Genomic DNA, 22,276 nt, shown 5'->3' with positions numbered 1-22,276 from the left:
GTTGCAACTGGAGAGGCCAGAAATGGGCATGAGGTCAGCAAAAAGGTATATTTTCCCCAACACAGTATGGGATCACCAAAACGGTATATCTCCACACCAAATATTGTAGGACCGTGAGCGCAGCGAAGAGAGGCAGGGAACAGAGGCAGCAGTTTGCGCGGCAGTGTTTGGGCTCTGACGAGAACTTGAGGACCTTCTTGGAAGTTGTGGGCTTTCTGAGGACCCCCGAGGAACTAGAAGGTGATTGCTGCAAACAGGAAAGGGGAAGTTAGGCAAGGACAACTGCAGGAGGCCATGACTTTTCCTGGGAGAAGCTCTAGCTAGGTGTAGCTGCTGCTAACGAGCTCTGTTGGTTGCCCCTGACCAGAGGGAGTTGGGGCCTTTGATCCAGGTGGCCCTTGATTAGGGCAGGTCAAGCAGCCTTGAGTCAGTGCTAGGGAGGGGCCTATATAAGAGCCAGGCCCAGAGCTCAGCTCCCAGAGGCAGTGCACAGCTGCAGCAGTTTGTGCAGAAGGGTGCAAGGAGGCACCTTCCTTTCTGCTCCCTGGGGTGTATGCTTCCTCAAGTGTGGTCATGACACACTGCAGAGCACATTCCCCAGCAGCTGTTGGAGTTGCTGCGTTGGCTGTGTCAGAGGCTGGGACCCAGACAGACCCTCTGACAGCAGATGCAGCTCTGCAGGTCTCAGGCTGCAGGGAGTGCTTGGGGCCTGTCCGGGAGGCCTGGGCTGGCAGTCAGCTCTCCTGCAGGAGGTGTGCTGCTGTTGATGAGTTGTGTTGTCAAGTAAGGGAGTTACCGGAGGAGGTCAGGAGGCTGCGTAGCATCCGAGAGGATGAACAAGAGCTAGACAGGGTATTCTCGGAGACTGTACAGCTCCAGGAGTCCCAAGCCCCCACAGCAGTGGAGTTGCCAGAGGGCTCTGTGCCGTGTGAAATGGTACATCATAGCACTGTAGAAGGTGTCTGGAAGCTGGTCACTGCTTGTAGGAGGAGGAAGGCTCCTCCTCCTCCTCCTGAGGACTTGCAATTGAGGAAGAGGTTTAGTGCCCTCCAGGATGAGGAGGAGATGGGCATGGCTGCAAGGGAAGCAACTGGCACAACAGACCCTGTGCCTTGCGGGAACACCCGGAAGAAGCAGCGGGTGATTGTTGTGGGGGACTCCCTGCTGCAGGGGACGGAGACACCTATCTGCCGACCTGACCTCTCCTCTAGAGAGGTTTGTTGCCTGCCAGGGGCTCGTGTGAGCGATGTCATGGAAAGACTGCCAGGGCTTGTCCACTCATCAGACTGTTCCTGTCTCCTGCTCTTCCATGTGGGCACTAATGACACCAAGGGCAACCTGGAGACCATCAAAGAGGATTTTGGAGTTCTGGGGATGGTGGTCAAGGGTCTGGGAGGCCAGGTCATCTTCTGCTCAATCCTGCCGGTGAGGGGGATGGATGAGAGGAGGAGGAGATGGACTTTCCAAGTTAACGACTGGCTGCGCCGCTGGTGTTGGCAACAGGGTTTTGGTTTCTACGACCATGGGACCCTGTTTGAAGATGGACAACTGCTGGGGAGAGATGGGATCCGCCTCACTAAGCAGGGCACGCGTGTCTTTGCCAACAGGTTGGCCAAGCTGGTAAGGAGAGCTTTGAGCTAGGAAAGATGGGGGAAGGGGAGAGTTATAGTGACAGGGTAGTTGGGAAAACACGGCTCAAGTCGGGATGCCTCCAGCAGGTGAATGCAGCCAGGGAAGTGCGTGTGGGATGTGGCTATGGAGGATCCTCTTGCATCCCTCCTGGGAAACCTGCATGCTCGATCACCTCTCTGAAATGCATGTACACCAATGCACGCAGCATGGGGAACAAACAGGAAGAACTAGAGATCTGTGTGTGGATGCAGGGCCATGGTCTCACTGCAGTTACAGAGACCTGATGGGATAGCTCGCATGACTGGAGTGCTGTCATGGATGGCTACATGCTTTTTAGGAAAGACAGGCCAGGAAGGTGAGGTGGTGGAGCTGCTCTTTATGTGAGAGAACAACTGGAATGTATGGAGCTGTGCCTAGGGGTGGATGAAGAGCGAGTGGAGAGCTTGTGGGTAAGAATTCAAGGGCGGGCTAGCATGGGTGACCGTGTTGTGGGTGTTTACTACAGGCCAGCTGATCGGGAAGAGGAAGTCGCTGAGGCCTTCTCCAGACAACTGGAAGTAGCCTCACAATCCCAGGCCCTGGTTCTCATGAGGGACTTGAAGCACCCTGATATCTGCTGGAGAGACAGCACAGCTAGGCTCAAAGAGTCCCGGAGGTTCCTGCAGAGCATTGGTGACAACTTCTTGACACAGGTGTTGGAGGAGCCAAGGAGGAGAGGTGTGCTGCTGGACCTCGTAGTAACAAACAAAGAAGGATTGGTTGGAGATGTGAAGGTCAGGGGCAGCCTTGGCTGCAGTGACCATGAGATGGTGGAGTTCAGGATGCTGCGAGGAGGAGGCAGGGCACTAAGTAGGATGGCAACCCTGGAGTTCAGGAGAGCAAACTTTGGCATCTTCAGGGACCTTCTTGGAGGAATCTCAAGGGTTAGGGACCTAGATGGAAGGGGGGTCCAAGACAGCTGGTTAATATTCAAGCATCACTTCTCCAGGCTCAAGAGCGGTGCATCCCTATGAGTAGGAAGTCAAGCAAAGGGTGCCGGAGAGCTGCATGGATGAGCAAGGAGCTCCTGGCAAAACTCAACCAGAAGAAGGAAGTATAGAGAAAGTGGAAAGGGGGACAGGCCACTTGGGAGGAATATAGGAACGTTGTCAGAGTGTGCAGGGATACGACGAAGAAGGCTAAGACCCATTTAGAATGAAATGTGGCAAGGGATGTCAAGGACAACAAGAAGGGCTTCTTCAAATACGAGAGGCCAGTCAGCGTCACCTCCATCCCTGGAAAGGTGATGCAGCAGCTCATTGTGGAGGCCATCTGCAAGCATGTGGAGGAAAAGAAGGTGATCAGCAGTAGTCAGCAAGGCATCACCAAGGGGAAATCATGCTGAACCAAGCTGATTGATAGCCTTCTGGGATGGAATGGCTGGCTGGGTAGATGAGGGGAGAGCAGTGGATGTTGTCTACCTTGACTGCAGCAAGGCTTTCGACACTGTCTCCCATAAGATCCCCACAGGGAAGCTCAGGAAGTGTGGGCTAGATGAGTGGAGAGTGAGGTGGCTTGAGAAGCGGCTGAATGGCAGAGCTCCGAGGGTTGTGCTCAGCGGCGAAGAGTCTAGTTGGGGGCCTGTAGCTAGCAGTGTCCCCCAGGGGTCAGGACTGGGTCCAGTCTTGTTCAACTTCTTCATCAATGACCTGGAGGAAGGGACAGAGTGCACCCTCAGCAAGTTTGCTGGTGGTACCAAAGTGGGAGGAGTGGCTGATACCCCAGAGGGCTGTGCTGCCATTCAGAGAGACGTGGAGAGGTGGGTGGAGAGGAACCTGCTGAAGTTCAACAAAGGCAAGTGCAGCGTCCTGCACCTGGGGAGGAATAACACCATGCAGCAGTAGAGGTTGGGGGTTGAGCTGCTGGAAAGCAGCTCTGTGGAGAAGGCCCTGAGAGTGCTGGTGGACACCCAGTTAAGCATGAGGCAGCAATGTGCCCTTGTGGCCAAGAAGGCCAATGGTATGCTGGGGTGCCTCAGGAAGAGTGTTGCCAGCAGGTCGAGGGATGTGATCCTGCCCCTCTCCTCAGCCCTGCTGAGGCCACATCTGGAGTACTGCATCCAGTTCTGGGCTCCCTAGTACAAGAGGGATGTGGCACTACTGGAACAAGTCCAACAAAAGGCTACGAAGATGATTAGGGGCCTGGAGCATCTCTCTTATGAGGAAAGGCTGAGAGAGCTGGGCCTGTTTAGCCTGGAGAAGAGAAGGCTGAGAGGGGATCTTATCAACGTGTACAAGTATCTGAAGGGAGGGTGTCAGAGGATGGGACCAGACTCTTTTCAGTGGTGCCGACCAACAGGACACGAGGCAACGGGCACAAACTGAAACTCAGGAAGTTTCATGTGAACATGAGAAAAAACTTCTTCACTGTGAGGGTGACAGAGCACTGGAGCAGGTTGCCCAGAGAGGTTGTGGAGTCTCCTTCCCTGGAGATTTTCAAAACCTGCCTGGACGTGATCCTGTGCAATGTGCTCTAGGTGACCCTGCTTGACCAGGGGTGTTGTTCTAGATGATCTGCAGAGGTCCCTTCCAACCTCAACCATTCTGTGGTTCTGTGAAAGGGGGAACTGCAGTACAGCTGCTGAGCTCTAAGTGTGCACGAAAATAAAGCGTTTGCAAGGAGCAGCCCTGGCACTGCCGACTGGCCCCCGCCAGCTTGTGCTACCCAGGCCCCACGGCTGACAACAGCAGGGAGAGTGAAAATGTTGGTGGGCAATGCAGCACCCCGGGAAGGCACCGCCCCTGTAACCAGCACACGGGCCCTTGTGCCACCGGCGTGGCAGCACGCTAGAGCCTGCACGAAAACAAGGGGTGGCGACAGCAATCACCTATGCTGCTTTATGGTGCATTTTATCAAGAATAGGCTTCAGTTCCTTAGAACACAAATGTCTTTCCCGACCAATAAATACAGAGCTTTTGGGAGAAGAATGACAAAATAACTGTCCCGAGATAGGAAGTCCTTGTCATTAACAGCAGCAGCAGCACTGATCAGCTACCCCTCAGCAAAGCTGCTGTTTAATAAAAGCCTGCAGGCAGCGACACCTTTAAAGGCAACAACAATTTACCAGCCCCGATGATACCAGCAGCTGAAGTCTCTGACCAGGGCACATTGACTACACCAACTCTGGACAGAATGATTGTCCTTGTTCTTTATTAGGATCTCTGGCAATACCGAGTTGTGAATCCATTGCATCGGGAAAAATACTCTTGCCACAGTTCTTTGTAGCAGCCTCTATTCCACTGTCATTGCACAAACTAATTCTAGGGTGGCAAAAACATCCCTCAGCGATGAGGAGGTCGTGTTCTGGTGTCCTTCTAACTGCTTCTCCTCTCCACAGTGCTGCTGGCTGTCACGTCCACGCTCTGAACTGGGAACCTGGGCGCATCGTTCACTGTAAGCTCAGCCCCCATTTAGCATGGCTACTTTTTGCCAAGTCCATCTGGATGAGCTGCAATTCCCACCTCTAACTCGCTTTCCCTGCAGTTGGAGACAGCGTGCTCTGGAGATGTGCACTGTGCTGCCAAGACTGCCCAGGCAGCAGCTTTCCAAGCCCAGGCAACATCCCAGCGCTACTGATGGCAAGCAGAGCACACCTGCAGCAGGCAGTGCTTCCAGGCACAAGTGTCTTGCCAGAGCGTAGATGGTCCAACACTTCCCTGGGTAAAAGCAGGTCACAGGCCTGGAGACATGGAGACCCTCAGAAATGCTGCACCCGAGCTTTGCCTCTAAACCCTTTTGCAGGCGCAGCATCTCTCTGCCTTGAACTAATGCACAAGCTCTGAGCAAGGCAAAGAAACACCAGCCCCAATAAACAACTCAGTTTCTCCGGCTTCCCATCCAAGACAACATGGACATTACTGTCTCACAAATCTGCTTGTTGTTCACCCCATAAATGATGGGATTTAGCATGGGGGGAACCACTACGTAGAGACAGGCCAGCAGGATGTGGACGTGGCGTGGGATGCTGTGGCCACCAAAGCGGTGCGTGAAAAAGGAGAAGAATGCCGGCGTGTAGAACAGGAAGATGATGCAGAGGTGGGAGCCGCAGGTGCTCATAGCCTTGCGACGGGCACCTGCGGAGGGCAGCTGGAAGACAGCCCTGAGAATCAGTCCATAAGACACAGCAATGAACACTACATCCATCCCTGCTGTCAGCAGGGCAAGAGTTAAACCATACACAACATTGACTTTTATGCTTGTGCAGGCCAGTCTGGCTACAGCCATGTGCTCGCAGTACGAATGAGGGATAACGCGGTTTGTGCAGTAAGACAGCCTTAGCAGCAGAAAAACCATCGGGAGGATGATGCAGACACCTCTGACAACAGCTGCCAGCTCTATTCTCCATATGACTGAGTGGGTCAATAAAGTCACATATCTCAGGGGGTTGCAGATGGCAACATACCGATCAAAGGCCATGGCCACCAGAATTGCTGACTCTGCAGCAAAAATAAAATGAACGAGAAACACCTGAGCAAGGCATGCACCAAAAGAGATGTCCCTCACTCTGAACCAGAAAATAGCTAACATCCTGGGCACTGTAGTGGTAGATAAGAGTAAGTCTGCTACAGTTAATGCAGAAAGGAAAAGGTACATAGGCTTGTGGAGGCTTTGTTCTCTCACTATGGTAAATAGCAAGACTAAGTTGCCTAGAAGGGCAAAAATATACATGGAGAAGAAGGGGAGAGAAATCCAGAGGTGAAACTTCTCCAGGCCTGGGATGCCAACAAGGAGGAATGTTCCTGGCCGGAAGGCTGTGTCATTGACGTCTGCCATAGGGGTCTTTGGTCTTCTACTTAGAAACACCTGAAAAATAAAGGACAGCACAAGAGAAAGCATAAATGCCAGCAGAGCTCAGCAGCATTGCCAGCTGGGGAAATCCGGCGTCCAGTGAAGTCAATGCAAGTTTTAGCATTCATACCAGAAACTCCGTCACGCTACAAAACATGAGGAGAGAGTGTGCAGAGCTGCACCCTGCACTGAGATCACATGGCAACTTTTCTGCCCCTCGGTCCGCATTTTGAGGAGGCATGAGGAAGCTGAAAGCTGCTGAGCTAGTCACTGGTTTGTGGGGAGAAAAACAAAAACCTAAGGCCGAGGTAACAGCAGACGCTGCTGGGCTCCATGTGAAGCCCACTGCTCTGGGAAGGGAAGAGACGCAGCAACATCCACTTGGATTAGGCAAGAGGAAAAGTGGGAGGAAATTCAGAGAAAGCCCAGCTAGCAAGGTGGACGCTCACCAGTGCAGCAAAAGAAGGTCAAGGCAGCAAACACAAATTGAAAGGGGCGATTTACATTCAGCCCTAGGCAGAGGCTGCTTCTGGGTGCAGGCCACCCTGCACCCACGGAGCAGAGGTCGTTCCCCCATTCGAGCCATGCTGGTGAAACACAGCAGCTCCTGCCGCTCGCGAGGGCAAGGCTGGGCTGCCGAGCTGGGAGCTGCACAACGGGCTTCTGCAGCACAGCCCTGGCTGCGATGACCATGCTCTATGCGCTCTCCACCCTGCTGCCACATCTGCCTCCCCCATCACACCCAAACGCTCGTCCCTTACTCTGCTACACAGAGCAGCAGTGCCCCATTGCCTTGCAGCTTCGCAGCCCTCGCCTTTTGCAGAAGACGGCTCAGAGATCGCTGTGCCGCAGCAACAAAAAGCAGCCCCAGCGCTGAGGACTGCACACGGTGACTCACCAGGTCTGGCCTTAAGCGGCGAGGAGGAGCTGCAGGCAGTGATCTTGGTGGAGCATTTGCAGTGCTGCTGTCTCAGACCTCAGCGTATTTATGCTCTCTTGCTGCAAGTCCCAGAAGGATGCTTAGGGCCAACAGGGAGCTGCAGCTCTCTGGTCTGCTCTGAGGCGTCCAGATGCAGGTGATGAAATGTAAGTCTGAAAATGAGCAGTAGAGGCGCAGGAAGCAAATCCATCTGCCCAGGTGAGCAGGAGGGAGTGTGAAGAGGAGAAAGCTAGCAGAAAGTATAAATGATAATTTTGGAATGGTAACTCCTTCCCATGCAGATGAAAGGCAGCATCAAGCAGCAGCTTGCAGAATGTAGTGAGCCAGGCAAAGCGTGGAAGAAAAGACACAACACTTATGATTGCTTTCCCAATGACAGCTATAGCTGTCTGCCTTGGAGTGAATACCTGGGCCTTGCCCAGCCGTCACACAGACTCTTGACACAGCCCATCCTGCAGGAGTCCGAATCAAAGTGGATGTGCAAACCCTAGGAACTTCTTACAAGTCGCACGCCACCTGCTATTGTGCAGCACGGGTGTAGTGCCTGTCAACACGCCTCAGTTAACAGTGTGCACCTCCAAGGATGCATTACCACTAGTCAATCCTAACTAGCGTCATGTTCTTATCACATATACTCGGCAGAGTTCAGCTGTGAGAGTCTCAAGTATTGAAAGACTTTCCTGATGGGGAAGCAGGTCTTCTCACCTGTGGCCTCAGCACCATCGAGAGCTTCACTGTAGCTGGTGCAGCTCTCATTGATGCAGGCACACACTGAGTGGAGGAAAGACTCTTCTGTTCCCCCAGCTGCCTCTTGCCCTTGCACCTGGAGGCTCAGCAGTTTTCTGACGGACACCTTTCAGTCCAGTTTCTGGAAGAAAGGAATAAAGCTTGTTTCAAAGGGCACGCCAAGCAGGTGCCCCCCACACAGAGCTAGTCCAATGCTCAGCAACCCTGCCTGACAGGACACTGCTCCTTGCCAGCATGGACATCTCGAGGGCCTTGGTGCTGCTCCGGACACACTGCTGTTGGCAGGCGTTCACACAGAGCCCAGAGCCTGCCAAACTGGCCTCTCCTTGCTCCATGCTCACTGTGCCTGCTGAGAGACACTTTTCCTCTTGTTTATGCAGCCTGGTCCGGTGCTCAGTCACCCTCACTGTGAAGAAGTTTTTTCTCATATTCAGATGGAACTTCCTGTGTTTCGGTTTGTGGCCGTTGGCTCACGTCCTGTCACTGGGCACCACTGAAAAGTGTCTGGCTCCACCCTCTTGACACCCTCCCTGAAGATGCTTGTACACATTGATAAGATCTCCTCTCAGCCTTCTCTTCTCCAAGCTAAACTGCCCAGCTCTCTCAGGCTTTCTTCATAAGAGAGATGCTCCAGTCCCCTAATCATCCCTGCAGCCTTCTGCTGCACTCGCTCCAGTTGTGCCATGTCTCTCTTGTACTGGGGAGCCCAGAACTGCACACACTACTCCAGATGTGACCTCAGCAGGGCTGAGGAGAGGGGAAGGATCACCTCCCTCGAGCTGCTGGCAACACTCTTCCTGAGGCACCCCAGCATACCATTGGCCTTCTTGGCCACAAGGGCACATTGCTGCCTCATGCTTAGCTTGGTGTCCAGCAGCACTCCCAGGGCCTTCTCCGCAGAGGTCCTTTAGGAGCTCCTGTGGGGGCTTCACCAAGGGCTTTGGCTCTTTCTGCATTTGTAGCCTCGTTTTTAACCCTATCGCTGCACTTGGTGCTGCACGGCCTGAGTGCAGGAATTGGTGCTTGGACCGAGGGCCTGGTGTCTAGAGGGTGCCAGGAAAAGGCACGCGGTCCCTGCATGGGGATGGGCTGCTGGACGCCATGCATGCTCCTCTGGGGCAGGTGTGATACTCATGCGCAAGGTGTGCAGAACCTTCTGTCCAGCTCCAGAGAAGTCTCTTTCTGTGCTTGTGTGAGCCAGATCTTCTTCCTCAATTTCATTGTCATGACCAAAAGGCCAGAAGCTGGGCTCTCCCCCAGGCAGGGAGCTCACGCTTCAGAAATGAGCAGGTGGGAGCTCAACAGCTTCCAGAAAAGGGCTGAGGAAGTTTTAAGGAGGGAATGCCTGTTTATGCGACTTCTGGGTAGCTGTTGCCCTTTGTCTGCACCTGGCAAATGAGAAGGGCTTTCAGATTTACTGAGAGTCACGTATGTGTAAGTCCATGTAATTCTTTGCCATTTCGGTATGCCACGAGAATATTTGCTGCAGTTAATTCTGCACAACCTGAGGTAGCACTTCACATGCTGACTGCATGCCACGACACTTTCTCTATGGATTTTCTCATAGGCATCCTCATCTCACTGTGGTTGTTAGTAGAGACATTTCTACAGCCCCTCAGCACAGCTCGATGCAGACTTCATGCCAAAAGTGTCTTCTGTGTGCATGGGCTTCACCCTCTCTCACTCCCAGACACCCACATACACACCTTCTGCCTCTGCAAGGCTGGAGAGGAGCAATGTATGAAGGCAGAAGCAACGCAGGAGGCAAATCACACCTTTGTTGTGTGCCCCAGTTTCCCCTCTGCAGAAACAAATGAGAGACAGCAAGGCTAAAGGTGCTGCAGAGCTCCAGCATGAACTGTGAGATCCTCACGGGAGTTTCACTGCATACTGACGTGAATCCCTACAGCAAGATGCGATGCATTTTTGAAGTGAGAGTATTGATGCAGCAGGCGTTAGAAGGAAGAGCGATAGCTGCACACTTTGCATAACCAGGAGGAAAAGTGTGTCTCAGCAGGCACAGTGAGCATGGAGCAAGGAGAGGCCAGTTTGGCAGGCTCTGGGCTCTGTGTGAATGCCTGCCAACAGCAGTGTGTCCGGAGCAGCACCAAGGCCCTCGAGATGTCCATGCTGGCAAGGAGCAGTGTCCTGTCAGGCAGGGTTGCTGAGCATCGGACTAGCTCTGTGGGGGGGGCACCTGCTTGGCGTGCCCTTTCAAACAAGCTTTATTCCTTTCTTCCAGAAACTGGACTGAAAGGTGTCCGTCAGAAAACTGCTGAGCCTCCAGGTGCAAGGGCAAGAGGCAGCTGGGGGAACAGAAGAGTCTTTCCTCCACTCAATGTGTGCATGCATCAGTGAGAGCTGCAGCAGCTACAGTGAAGCTCTCGATGGTGCTGAGGCCACAGGTGAGAAGATCTGCTTCCCCATCAGGAAAGTCTTTCAATACTTGAGACTCTCACAGCTGAACTCTGCCGAGTATATGTGATAAGAACATGACGCTAGTAAGGACTGACTAGTGGTAATGCATCCTTGGAGGTGCACACTGTTAACTGAGGCGTGTTGACAGGCACTACACCCGTGCTGCACAATAGCAGGTGGTGTGCGACACGTAAGAAGTTCCTAGGGTTTGCACATCTACTTTGATTCGGACTCCTGCAGGATGGGCTGTGTCAGGCGTCTGTGTGACGGCTGGGCAAGGCCCAGGTATTCACTCCAAGGCAGACAGCTATAGCTGATGTGAGGAAAGCAATCATAGGTGTTGTGTCTTTTCTTCCATGCTTTGCCTGGCTCACTACATTCTGCAAGCTGCTGCTTGATGCTGCCTTTCATCTGCATGGGAAGGAGTTACCATTCCAAAATTATCATTTATACTTTCTGCTAGCTTTCTCCTCTTCACACTCCCTCCTGCTCACCTGGGCAGATGGATTTGCTTCCTGCGCCTCTACTGCTCATTTTCAGACTTACATTTCATCACCTGCATCTGGACGCCTCAGAGCAGACCAGAGAGCTGCAGCTCCCTGTTGGCCCTAAGCATCCTTCTGGGACTTGCAGCAAGAGAGCATAAATACGCTGAGGTCTGAGACAGCAGCACTGCAAATGCTCCACCAAGATCACTGCCTGCAGCTCCTCCTCGCCGCTTAAGGCCAGACCTGGTGAGTCACCGTGTGCAGTCCTCAGTGCTGGGGCTGCTTTTTGTTGCTGCGGCACGGCAATCTCTGAGCCATCTTCTGCAAAAGGCGAGGGCTGCAAAGCCACAAGGCAATGGGGCACTGCTGCATGGTCATCACAGCCAGGGCTGTGCTGCAGAAGCCCGTTGTGCAGCTCCCAGCTCGGCAGCCCAGCCTTGCCCTCGCGAGCGGCAGGAGCTGCCGTGTTTCGCCAGCCTGGCTCGAACGGGGGAACGACCTCTGCTCCGTGGGCGCGGGGTGGCCTGCACCCAGAAGCAGCCTCTGCCTAGGGCTGAATGTAAATCGCCCCTTTCAATTTGTGTTTGCTGCCTTGACCTTCTTTTGCTGCACTGGTGAGCATCCACCTTGCTAGCTGGGCTTTCTCTGAATTTCCTCCCGCTTTTCCTCTTGCCTACTCCAAGCAGATGTTGCTGCGTCTCTTCCCTTCCCAGAGCACTGGGCTTCACATGGAGCCCAGCAGCGTCTGCTGTTACCTCGGCCTTAGGTTTTTGTTTTTCTCCCCACAAACCAGTGACTAGCTCAGCAGCTTTCAGCTTCCTCATGCCTCCTCAAAATGCGGACCGAGGGGCAGAAAAGTTGCCATGTGATCTCAGTGCAGGGTGCAGCTCTGCACACTCTCTCCTCATGTTTTGTAGTGTGACGGAGTTTCTGGTATGAATGCTAAAACTTGCATTGACTTCACTGGACGCCGGATTTCCCCAGCTGGCAATGCTGCTGAGCTCTGCTGGCATTTATGCTTTCTCTTGTGCTGTCCTTTATTTTTCAGGTGTTTCTAAGTAGAAGACCAAAGACCCCTATGGCAGACGTCAATGACACAGCCTTCCGGCCAGGAACATTCCTCCTTGTTGGCATCCCAGGCCTGGAGAAGTTTCACCTCTGGATTTCTCTCCCCTTCTTCTCCATGTATATTTTTGCCCTTCTAGGCAACTTAGTCTTGCTATTTACCATAGTGAGAGAACAAAGCCTCCACGAGCCTATGTACCTTTTCCTTTCTGCATTAACTGTAGCAGACTTGCTCTTATCTACCACTACAGTGCCCAGGATGTTAGCTATTTTCTGGTTCAGAGTGAGGGATATCTCTCTTGGTGCATGCATTGCTCAGGCATTTCTCATTCATTTTATTTTTGTTGCAGAGTCAGCAATTCTGGTGGCCATGGCCTTTGATCGGTATGTTGCCATCTGCAACCCCCTGAGATATGTGACTTTATTGACCCACTCAGTCATATGGAGACTAGAGCTGGCAGCTGTTGTCAGAAGCCTCTGCATTGTGCTCCCAATTTTTCAGCTGCTTCTAAGGCTGTCTTACTGCAGAAACCGCGTTATCCCTCATTCGTACTGCGAGCATATGGCTGTAGCCAGACTGGCCTGCACAAGCATAAAAGTCAATGTTGTGTATGGTTTAACAGTTGTCCTGCTTTCGGCAGGGATAGATGTAGTGTTCATTGCTGTGTCTTATGGACTGATTCTCAGGGCTGTCTTCCAGCTGCCCTCTGCAGGTGCCCGTCGCAAAGCTATGAGCACCTGCACCTCCCACCTCTGCATCATCTTCCTGTTCTACACGCCGGCGTTCTTCTCCTTTTTCACGCACCGCTTTGGTGGCCACAGCATCCCCCACCACATCCACATCCTGCTGGCCTGTCTCTACGTAGTGGTTCCCCCCATGCTAAATCCCATCATTTATGGAGTGAACAACAAGCAGATTCGTGAGACAGTAATGTCCATGTTGTCTTGGATGGGAAGCCGGAGAAACTGAGTTGTTTATTGGGGCTGGTGTTTCTGAGCCATGCTCAGAGCTTGTGCATTTGTTCGAGGCAGAGAGACGCTGTTCCTGCAAAAGGGTTTAGTGGCAAAGCTGGGGTGCAGCATTTCCGAGGGTCTCCAGGTCTCCATGAAGGCCTGTGACGTGCTTGTACCCAGGGAATTGCTGGACCATCTGTGCCCTGGTAAGACACTTGTGCCTGGAACCACTGCCTGCTGCAGGTATGGTCTGCTGCCATCAGTAGCGCTGGGATGTTGCCTGGGCTTGGAAAGCTGCTGCCTGGGCAGTCTTGGCAGCACAGTGCACATCTCCAGAGCACGCTGTCTCCAACTGCAGGGAAAGCGAGTTAGAGGTGGGAACTACAGCTGATCCAGATGGACTTGGCAAAAAGCAGCCACGCTAGACGGGGGCTGAGCTTACAGTGAACGATGCGCCCAGGTTCCCAATTCAGAGCATGGACGTGACACCCAGCAGCACTGTGGAGAGGAGAAGCAGTTAGAAGGACACCAGAACACGACCTCCTCATCGCTGAGGGATGTTTTTGCCACCCTAGAATTAGTTTGTGCAATGACAGTGGAATAGAGGCTGCTACAAAGAACTGTGGCAAGAATATTTTTCCCTACGGAATGGATTCACAACTCGGTATTGCCAGAGATCCTAATAAAGAACAAGGACAATCATTCTGTCCAGAGTTGGTGTAGTCAATGTGCCCTGGTCAGAGACTTCAGCTGCTGGTATCATCGGGGCTGGTAAATTGTTGTTGCCTTTAAAGGTGTCACTGCCTGCAGGCTTTTATTAAACAGCAGCTTTGCTGAGGGGTAGCTGATCAGTGCTGCTGCTGCTGTTAATGACAAGGACTTCCTATCTCGGGACAGTTATTTTGTCATTCTTCTTCCAAAAGCTCTGTATTTATTGGTCGGGAAAGACATTTGTGTTCTAAGGAACTGAAGCCTATTCTTGATAAAATGCACCATAAAGCAGCATAGGTGATTGCTGTCATCACCCCTTTTTTTCGTGCAGGCTCTAGCGTGCTGCCGCGCCGGTGGCACAAGGGCCCGTGTGCCGGTTACAGCAGCGGTGCCTTCCCGGGGTGCTGCATTGCCCACCAACATTTTCACTCTCCCTGCTGTTGTCAGCCGTGGGGCTCGGGTAGTGCAAGCTGGTGGGGCCAGTCGGCAGTGCCAGGGCTGCTCCTTGCAAACGCCTGATTTTTGTGTGCACTTAGAGCTGAGCAGCTGTACTGCAGTTCCCCCTTTCATGCGTTTTGTTCAGGGCAGGACACATTCACTGCTCGGTCCAGGCCTTGGGGCTTGTGCTGCTTTGCACTTAGCTGCTTTCAGCCCGCAAGTTTCTAGATCGGGCTTCTGCTTCTGAAGTGCGGGATCTGTTAGGAGCCTTTCCGAGCGCTGCTCTTAAATAACTCCCAGGTCATTTTTGCCCTACTTGTCTGGCATGGTGTTAGATGAGTATTCTTCCCTGTGAACATAATGTGCTGCCTGTGGTGATCCTGGTTTTCACAGTGCATTTCACAGAATCACAGAATGGTTGAGGTTGGAAGGGACCTCTGCAGATCATCTAGTCCAACTCCCCTGCTCAACCAGGGTCACCTAGAGCACATTGTACAGGATCACATCCAGATGGGTTTTGAATATCTCCAGAGAAGGAGACTCCACAACCTCTCTGGGCAACCTGCTCCAGTGCTCTGTCACCCTCACAGTGAAGAAGTTTTTCCTCATGTTCAGATGGAAATTCCTGTTTTCGAAAAGCCTTGCTGCAGTCAAGGTAGACAACATCCACTGCTCTCCCCTCATCTACCCAGCCAGCCATTCCATCCCAGAAGGCTATCAGCTTGGTTCAGCATGATTTTCCTTTGGTGATTCTCTGCTGACTACTTCTGATCACCACCTTGTCCTCCACATACTTAGAGATGGCCTCCACAATGAGCTGCTGCATCACCTTTCGAGGGATGGAGGTGAGGCTGACTGGCCTCTAGTTCCCTGGGTCCTCCTTCTTGCCCTTTTGGAAGACTGGGGTGACATTGGCTTTCCTCCAGTCTTCAGGCACCTCTCCTCTTCTCCATGACCTTGCCAAGATGAGGCAGAGTGGCCTAGCAATAACATGCGCCAGCTCCCTCAGCACTCCTGGGTGCATCCCATCGGGGCCCATGGATTTGTGGGTGTCAAGTTTGCCTAAATGATCTCTAACTCCATCCTCCTCAAACAAGGGAAAGTCTTCCTTTCTCCAGACTTTCTCTCTTGCCTCCAGGGTCTGGGATTCCTGAGGGCTGGCCTCAGCAGTAAAGACTGAAGCAAAGGCGGCATTCAGTAACTCTGCCTTCTCTGCATCCTTCGTCACCACGGCACCCACCCCATTCAGCAATGGGCCCACATTTTCCCTCGGCTACCTTCTCCTACTGAGGTATTTGAAGAAGCCCTTGTTGTCCTTGACCTCTCTCACCAGATTTAATTCCAAATGGGCCTTAGCCTTCTTCGTCGCATCCCTGCACACTCTGACAACGTTCCTATATTCCTCCCAAGTGGCCTGTCCCCCTTTCCACTTTCTCTATACTTCCTTCTTCTGGTTGAGTTTTGCCAGGAGCTCCTTGCTCATCCATGCAGCTCTCCTGCCTCCTTCGCTTGACTTACTACTCATAGGGATGCACCGCTCTTGAGCCTGGAGGAAGTGATGCTTGAATATTAACCAGCTCTCTTGGACTCCCCTTCCTTCTAGGGCTCAAACCCATGGGAGTCCTCCAAGGAGGAACCTGAAGACGCCAAAGTTTGCTCTCCTGAACTCCAGGGTTGCCATCCTACTTAGTGCCCTGCCTCCTCCTCGCAGCATCCTGAACTCCACCATCTCATGGTCACTTCAGCCAAGGCTGCCCCCGACCTTCACATCTCCAACCACTCCTTCTTTGTTTGTTACTACGAGGTCCAGCAGCACACCTCTCCTCCTTGGCTCCTCCAACACCTGTGTCAAGAAGTTGTCACCAATGCTCTGCAGGAACCTCCGGGACTCTTTGAGCCTAGCTGTGCTGTCTCTCCAGCAGATATCACGGTGCTTGAAGTCCCCCATGAGAACCAGGGCCTGGGATCGTGAGGCTACTTCCAGTTGTCTGGAGAAGGCCTCAGCGACTTCCTCTTCCTGATCAGCTGGCCTGTAGTAAACACCCACAACACGGTCACCCATGCTAACCTGCCCTTGAATCCTTACCCACAAGCTCTCCACTCGCTCTTCATCCACCCCTAGGCACAGCTCCATACATTCCAGTTGCTCTCTCACACAAAGAGCTACTCCACCACCTCACCTTCCTGGCCTGTCTTTCCTAAAAAGCATGTAGCCATCCATCACAGCATTCCAGTCATGTGAGCTATCCCAGAAGGTCTCTGTAACTGCAATGAGATCATAGCCCTGCACCCACACACACATCTCTAGTTCTTCCTGTTTATTCCCCATGCTGCGTGCATTGGTGTACAGGCATTTCAGAGAGGTGATCGAGCATGCAGGTTTCCCAGGAGGGATGCAAGAGGATCCTCCATAGCCACATCCCACGCGCACTTCCCTGGCTGCATGGAGAAGATGGAGGCATCCTGACTTGAGTTGTGTTTTCCCAACTACCCTGCCACCATAACTCTCCCCTTCCCCCATCTTTCCTACTTTAAAGCCCTCCTTACCAGCTTGGCCAACCTCTTGGCAAAGACACATGTGCCCTGCTTAGTGAGGTGGATCCCATCTCTCCCCAGCAGCTGTCACTCTTCAAGCAGGGTCCCATGATTATAGAAACTGTTGCCAACACCAGCGGCAAAACTGTTGTTGACTTGGAAAGTCCGTCTCCTCCTCCTCCTCCCATCCATCCCCCTCACTGGCAGAATAGAGGAGAAAGAGGCGGTGGCCATCCCCGTCCTGGGCCTTGCCCACCACCTGGGGGCCCCGGCACGAGCTGGGCTCTGTCCCCTGCACCCTTCAGCTCACGGCCCTGCCCAACCCCGAGACCAGCAGCCTGGCTGTGCAGTTGACGCTGGCCTCTCTTGCTCCCGGGCAAAGGGTGGAGGACGTGGGACGAGGCCCTTCTGGCCTCTGCTTGCTCCTTTCCTTCCCTGCGTGTGTTGGCCCCACATGTGGGTGGAAGAGCTCCCTGCCTGGGCAATAAGCAGGGGCTGTCGGGGAGGAAAGAGGGGTGGCAAGAGCAGCCCTGAATGTCTACTGCCAGCCTGTCCAGAAGGGCCAGCCCACTTTGCAAAAGGACTTTAGAAATCGTGAAGCACACGTTCAGAACGCCACTCCGGACATTGACAAAATCCTCTTTGGACACGTTTCCAAGGTTGTCCTCGACATGTTGGAAACACCGGCAAAAGAGGAGGGCTCGCGGCTGGTTTCTAGTGCAAGGAAAAGCCTGAGGCACAAGAGAGCCACCTCACGCCCCCGGGGGGAAGGCCCCAGCCGCCAACAAGAAAAAGGGTGGGGGCACCACTAGGCAGCCTGACCCGGCCAAAGGAAGAAGAAAGAGTGACAAGGCAGGCCGGACGCTGCAAAGGGGAACAGAAAGCCCTGAGGAAGAGGGCCCGGACACCGCCAGCACAGGAAACCTCTTGGAAAAGGGAGGGCTTTCGTCCATGGCAGCTCAGAAGAAGGGAGCAAATGGGAGCTGGAGCTGTTCCAAGTGTCCCCAGCACACACCAGGATGGAGAAGAGCCTGGTTAGTGAGGGGCCTCCACTTTTGGCTCCTGCAGCCTCTGCGCCTCAGGACTTTGCCCCAGCTGGCAACAGGGAAGATCACCAAGACCCGAGCAACGCTCTGCTGCACCTTTGCTGCCAGACTGGAAAAGCTGACGGGCCCCACCTTGCTGGCGGTGCAGCCGTGGGCCTCACGAGTGACCCACTGGTCACTATCTCCAGCCAGCTGGACGTCACGCTGGGGCCTGACTGATAAGCCAGAGCAAAAAAGAAATAAATGGACCTTACAACCCAATGAAGGCCTCTGTGTGCACCTGTGTGCTTTAACCATCCCCACACACAGGCACACGCAAACACACACACACACACACACTCATGGTTTTCCCGTGGACACTGCAGGCAGCAAAGCTGAAACATCTGGTGACTCTCTATTTTCAACACTAAGCTACAGGGGGAGCCATGGGGCTCAGCATCGTTCTCTCTCCAGGTGGCCTGTCTGGTGCTTCTCGGTGCTCCTCTGGCACTACGTGATCCTCCGACATGCAGGCAGAGGCCCGCTGAAAGGGGTCTGATGAAAGGGGCAGGGTCTAACAAGCAATCAAATTTCACCTTTGCATTGCCCTGGTTCTCCCAGAAAGTGCAAAGGGGCATCGCCACGAGCTCATTCCTGCGGGCTCTCCAGGCCTCCCGCACTTTCTCTGCATCTTGCTGGCAAGAGCAACTCGGCTCTTTTTGCAAGGCCCAAGTCCTCTCCGGAGCAGCAGCACAGGCAGCATCCCCTCCCTCACCAGCAAAGCCCTCTCTGACTTGCAGAAGTGGCTCCCAAAGCCGTGGGGAGGCCCCCTCTCTCCCCTGCCCTGCAGCCCATGGGGGCAGGCACCTCCTGCCCCGGGGCCACGCAGGGGAAATGCAGCGGGTGGCCGTGACCTGGGAGCTCTTGGGCACATGAAGTCTAGGGAGAAGGTGAGGACAGGCCGCGTGGATCCCCAGAGAGCAGCAGCAGCTCCCTCCTGGCCCTGCGGCAGGGCTTTGCCGTGTGGCGGCCGCCAGGGAGCAGCTCAGCCAGGCGTGTTGGGTGGGGAAGCCGCTCTGACCTGTTAGTGGAGAGAGCAGCTGCCCACCCAGGCACACGAGCTCCCCAGACATTGCCCCACAAAGCACCAGCTCCAGCGTCCCCACGCGGCGCCAGAGACCCCAGCAGCGGCCAGGCAAGGGGACGCTGGGGCTGGCAGAAAGACAACACTGCACAGCGGGACAACAGCCACCGAGACACCGGCTCAGGAATGGCGCTGTCGGCTGAGATGGAAGGGACGCTGAGATGGGCAGCGGCAGCACTGGCACAGCCGTGTGCTGGCAACACCATGGTTTCAAGGACATCTTCACAGTCCCAGTTCCTGGAAGCAAGAGAGAAAGTCTGGAGAAAGGAAGACTTTCCCTTGGTTGAGGAGGATGGGGTTAGAGATCATTTAGGCAAACTTGACACCCACAAATCCATGGGCCCCGGTGGGATGCACCCGGGAGTGCTGAGGGAGCTGGCGCATGTTATTGCTAGGCCACTCTGCCTCATCTTGGCAAGGTCATGGAGAAGGGGTGAGGTGACTGGAGAAAAGCCTATGTCACCCCAGTCTTCCAAAAGGGCAAGAAGGAGGACCTGGGAAACTAGAGGCCAGTCAGCCTCACCTCCATCCCTGGAAAGGTGATGCAGCAGCTCATCGTGGAGGCCATCTGCAAGCATGTGTAGGACAAGAAGGTGATCAGGAGTAGTCAGCATGGCTTCACCAAGGGGAAATCATGCTGAACCAAGCTGATTGATAGCCTTCTGGGATGGAATGGCTGGCTGGGTAGATGAGGGGAGAGCAGTGGATGTTGTCTACCTTGACTGCAGCAAGGCTTTCGACACTGTCTCCCATAACATCCCCACAGACAAGCTCAGGAAGTGTGGGCTAGATGAGTGGAGAGTGAGGTGGCTTGAGAAGTGGCTGAATGGCAGAGCTCCGAGGGTTGTGCTCAGCGGCGAAGAGTCTAGTTGGAGGCCTGCAGCTAGCGGTGTCCCCCAGGGGTCAGCACTGGGTCCAGTCTTGTTCAACTTCTTCATCAATGACCTGGAGGAAGGGACAGAGTGCACCCTCAGCAAGTTTGCTGATGATACTAAACTGGGAGGAGTGGCTGATACCCCAGAGGGCTGTGCTGCCATTCAGAGAGACGTGGAGAGGCTGGAGAGGTGGGCGGAGAGGAACCTTATGAAGTTCAACAAAGGCAAGTGCAGGGTCCTGCACCTGGGGAGGAATAACCCCATGCAGCAGGACAGGTTGGAGGTTGACCTGCTGGAAAGCAGCTCTGCTGAGAAGGACCTGGGAGTGCTGGTGGACACCCAGTTAAGCATGAGGCAGCAATGTGGCCTTGTGGCCAAGAAGGCCAATGGTCTCCTGGGGTGCATCAGGAAGGGTGTTGCCAGCAGGTTGAGGGAGGTGATTCTTCTCCTCTCCTCAGCCCTGCTGAGGCCACATTCAGAGTACTGCGTCCAGTTCTGGGCTCCGCAGTGCAAGAGGGATGTGGCACTACTGGAGCAAGTCCAGCGAAGGGCTACAAAGATGATTAGGGGACTGGAACATCTCTCTTATGAGGAAAGACTGAGAGAGCTGGGCCTTTTTAGCCTGGAGAAGAGAAGGCTGAGAGGAGATCTTATCAATGTGTACAAGTATCTGAAGGGAGGGTGTCAAGAGGATGGAGCCAGACTCTTTTCAGTGGTGCCCACCAACAGGACGTAAGGCAATGGGCACAAACTGAAACTCAGGAAGTTTCATGTGAACATGAGAAAAAACTACTTCACTGTGAGGGTGACAGAGCACTGGACCAGGTTGCCCAGAGAGGTTGTGGAGTCTCCTTCTCTGGAGGTATTCAAAGCCTGCCTGGATGCAATCCTGTACAATGTGCTCTAGGTGACCCTGCTTGAACAGGGGGATTGGACTAGATGATCTGCAGAGGTCCCTTCCAACCTCAACCACTCTGTGATTCTGTGAAATGCACTGTGAAAACCAGGATCACCACAGGCAGCACGTTATGTTCACAGTGAAGAATACTCATCTAACACCATGCCAGACAAGTAGGGCAAAAATGACCTGGGAGTTATTTAAGAGCAGCGCTCGGAAAGGCGCCTAACAGATCACCCACTTAGGAAGCAGAAGCCCGACCTAGAAACTTGCGGGCTGAAAGCAGCTAAGTGCAAAGCAGCACAAGCCCCAAGGCCTGGACCGAGCAGTGAATGTGCCCTGCCCTGCACAAAACGCATGAAAGGGGGAACTGCAGTACAGCTGCTCAGCTCTAAGTGCACACAAAAATCAGGCGTTTGCAAGGAGCAGCCCTGGCACTGCCGACTGGCCCCGCCAGCTTGCACTACCCGAGCCCCACGGCTGACAACAGCAGGGAGAGTGAAAATGTTGGTGGGCAATGCAGCACCCCGGGAAGGCACCGCTGCTGTAACCGGCACACGGGCCCTTGTGCCACTGGCGCAGCAGCACGCTAGAGCCTGCATGAAAACAAGGGGTGGCGACAGCAATCACCTATGCTGCTTTATGGTGCATTAAATCAAGAATAGGCTTCAGTTCCTTAGAACACAAATGTCTTTCCTGACCAGTAAATACAGAGGGTTTAAGAGAAGAATGACAAAATAACTGTCCCAAGATGGGATGTCCTTGCCATTAACAGCAGCAGCATCACTGATCAGCTACCCCTCAGCAAAGCTGCTGTTTAATAAAAGCCTGCAGGCAGTGACACCTTTAAAGGCAACAACAATTTACCAGCCCCGATGATACCAGCAGCTGAAGTCTCTGACCAGGGCACATTGACTACACCAACTCTGGACAGAATGATTGTCCTTGTTCTTTATTAGGATCTCTGGCAATACCGAGTTGTGAGTCCATTCCGTAGGGAAAAATATTCTTGCCACAGTTCTTTGTAGCAGCCTCTATTCCACTGTCATTGCACAAACTAATTCTAGGGTGGCAAAAACATCCCTCAGCGATGAGGAGGTCGTGTTCTGGTGTCCTTCTAACTGCTTCTCCTCTCCACAGTGCTGCTGGCTGTCACGTCCATGCTCTGAACTGGGAACCTGGGTGCATCGTTCACTGTAAGCTCAGCCCCCGTCTAGCGTGGCTGCTTTTTGCCAAGTCCATCTGGATCAGCTGTAGTTCCCACCTCTAACTCGCTTTCCCTGCAGTTGGAGACAGCGTGCTCTGGAGATGTGCACTGTGCTGCCAAGACTGCCCAGGCAGCAGCTTTCCAAGCCCAGGCAACATCCCAGCGCTACTGATGGCAGCAGAGCACACCTGCAGCAGGCAGTGCTTCCAGGCACCAGTGTCTCGCCTGGGCATAGATGGTCCAACACCATCCAGCCATTCATTTGGCTACTGCCAAGGGATCTGTGAAGTGTTTCTTGTGCTGTGAGAGGTGCAGACACAGAGAACCTGCTACCAAAGGTGAGGGAGATGCTGGGAGAAAGCGGTGCATTTC

The 22,276-nt window shown here is 53.6% G+C and overlaps 2 protein-coding genes across 2 annotated transcripts; one reads left to right on the top strand and one right to left on the bottom strand.

The window, feature by feature from the left end:
* Positions 1 to 5,134: 5,134 nt before the first annotated feature.
* LOC136990985 (olfactory receptor 52Z1P-like) lies at positions 5,135 to 6,444 on the bottom strand. The gene is made up of 2 exons (XM_067289460.1): positions 5,516 to 6,444; positions 5,135 to 5,183 (listed from the first exon to the last, which is right to left on the bottom strand). The coding sequence occupies exons 1-2, from the start codon at positions 6,442 to 6,444 to the stop codon at positions 5,135 to 5,137; spliced, it is 978 nt and encodes a 325-aa protein (XP_067145561.1).
* Positions 6,445 to 12,130: 5,686 nt separating this feature from the next.
* Positions 12,131 to 13,087, top strand: LOC136990984 (olfactory receptor 52Z1P-like). Its single transcript, XM_067289458.1, has one exon. The coding sequence runs from the start codon at positions 12,131 to 12,133 to the stop codon at positions 13,085 to 13,087; it is 957 nt and encodes a 318-aa protein (XP_067145559.1).
* The last annotated feature ends 9,189 nt before the right edge of the window (positions 13,088 to 22,276 follow it).

Source organism: Apteryx mantelli, chromosome 1, assembly GCF_036417845.1.
Source record: "Apteryx mantelli isolate bAptMan1 chromosome 1, bAptMan1.hap1, whole genome shotgun sequence".
NCBI lineage: Eukaryota > Metazoa > Chordata > Aves > Apterygiformes > Apterygidae > Apteryx > Apteryx mantelli.
The sequence above is the reverse complement of the archived record's forward strand: the minus strand, read 5'-3'. Positions and strand labels throughout refer to the sequence as shown.

What these genes read in the sequence shown, in the direction of transcription:
- LOC136990984 (XM_067289458.1), top strand. Translation starts at nt 12,131, where the DNA reads ATGGCAGACGTCAATGACACAGCCTTCCGGCCAGGAACATTCCTCCTT.
- LOC136990985 (XM_067289460.1), bottom strand. Translation starts at nt 6,444, where the DNA reads ATGGCAGACGTCAATGACACAGCCTTCCGGCCAGGAACATTCCTCCTT. An exon ending in GAGACAGTAATGTCCATGTT is followed by an intron (nt 5,184 to 5,515) that starts GTCTTGGATGGG and finishes TTGGCAGCACAG; the next exon opens with TGCACATCTCCAGAGCACGC.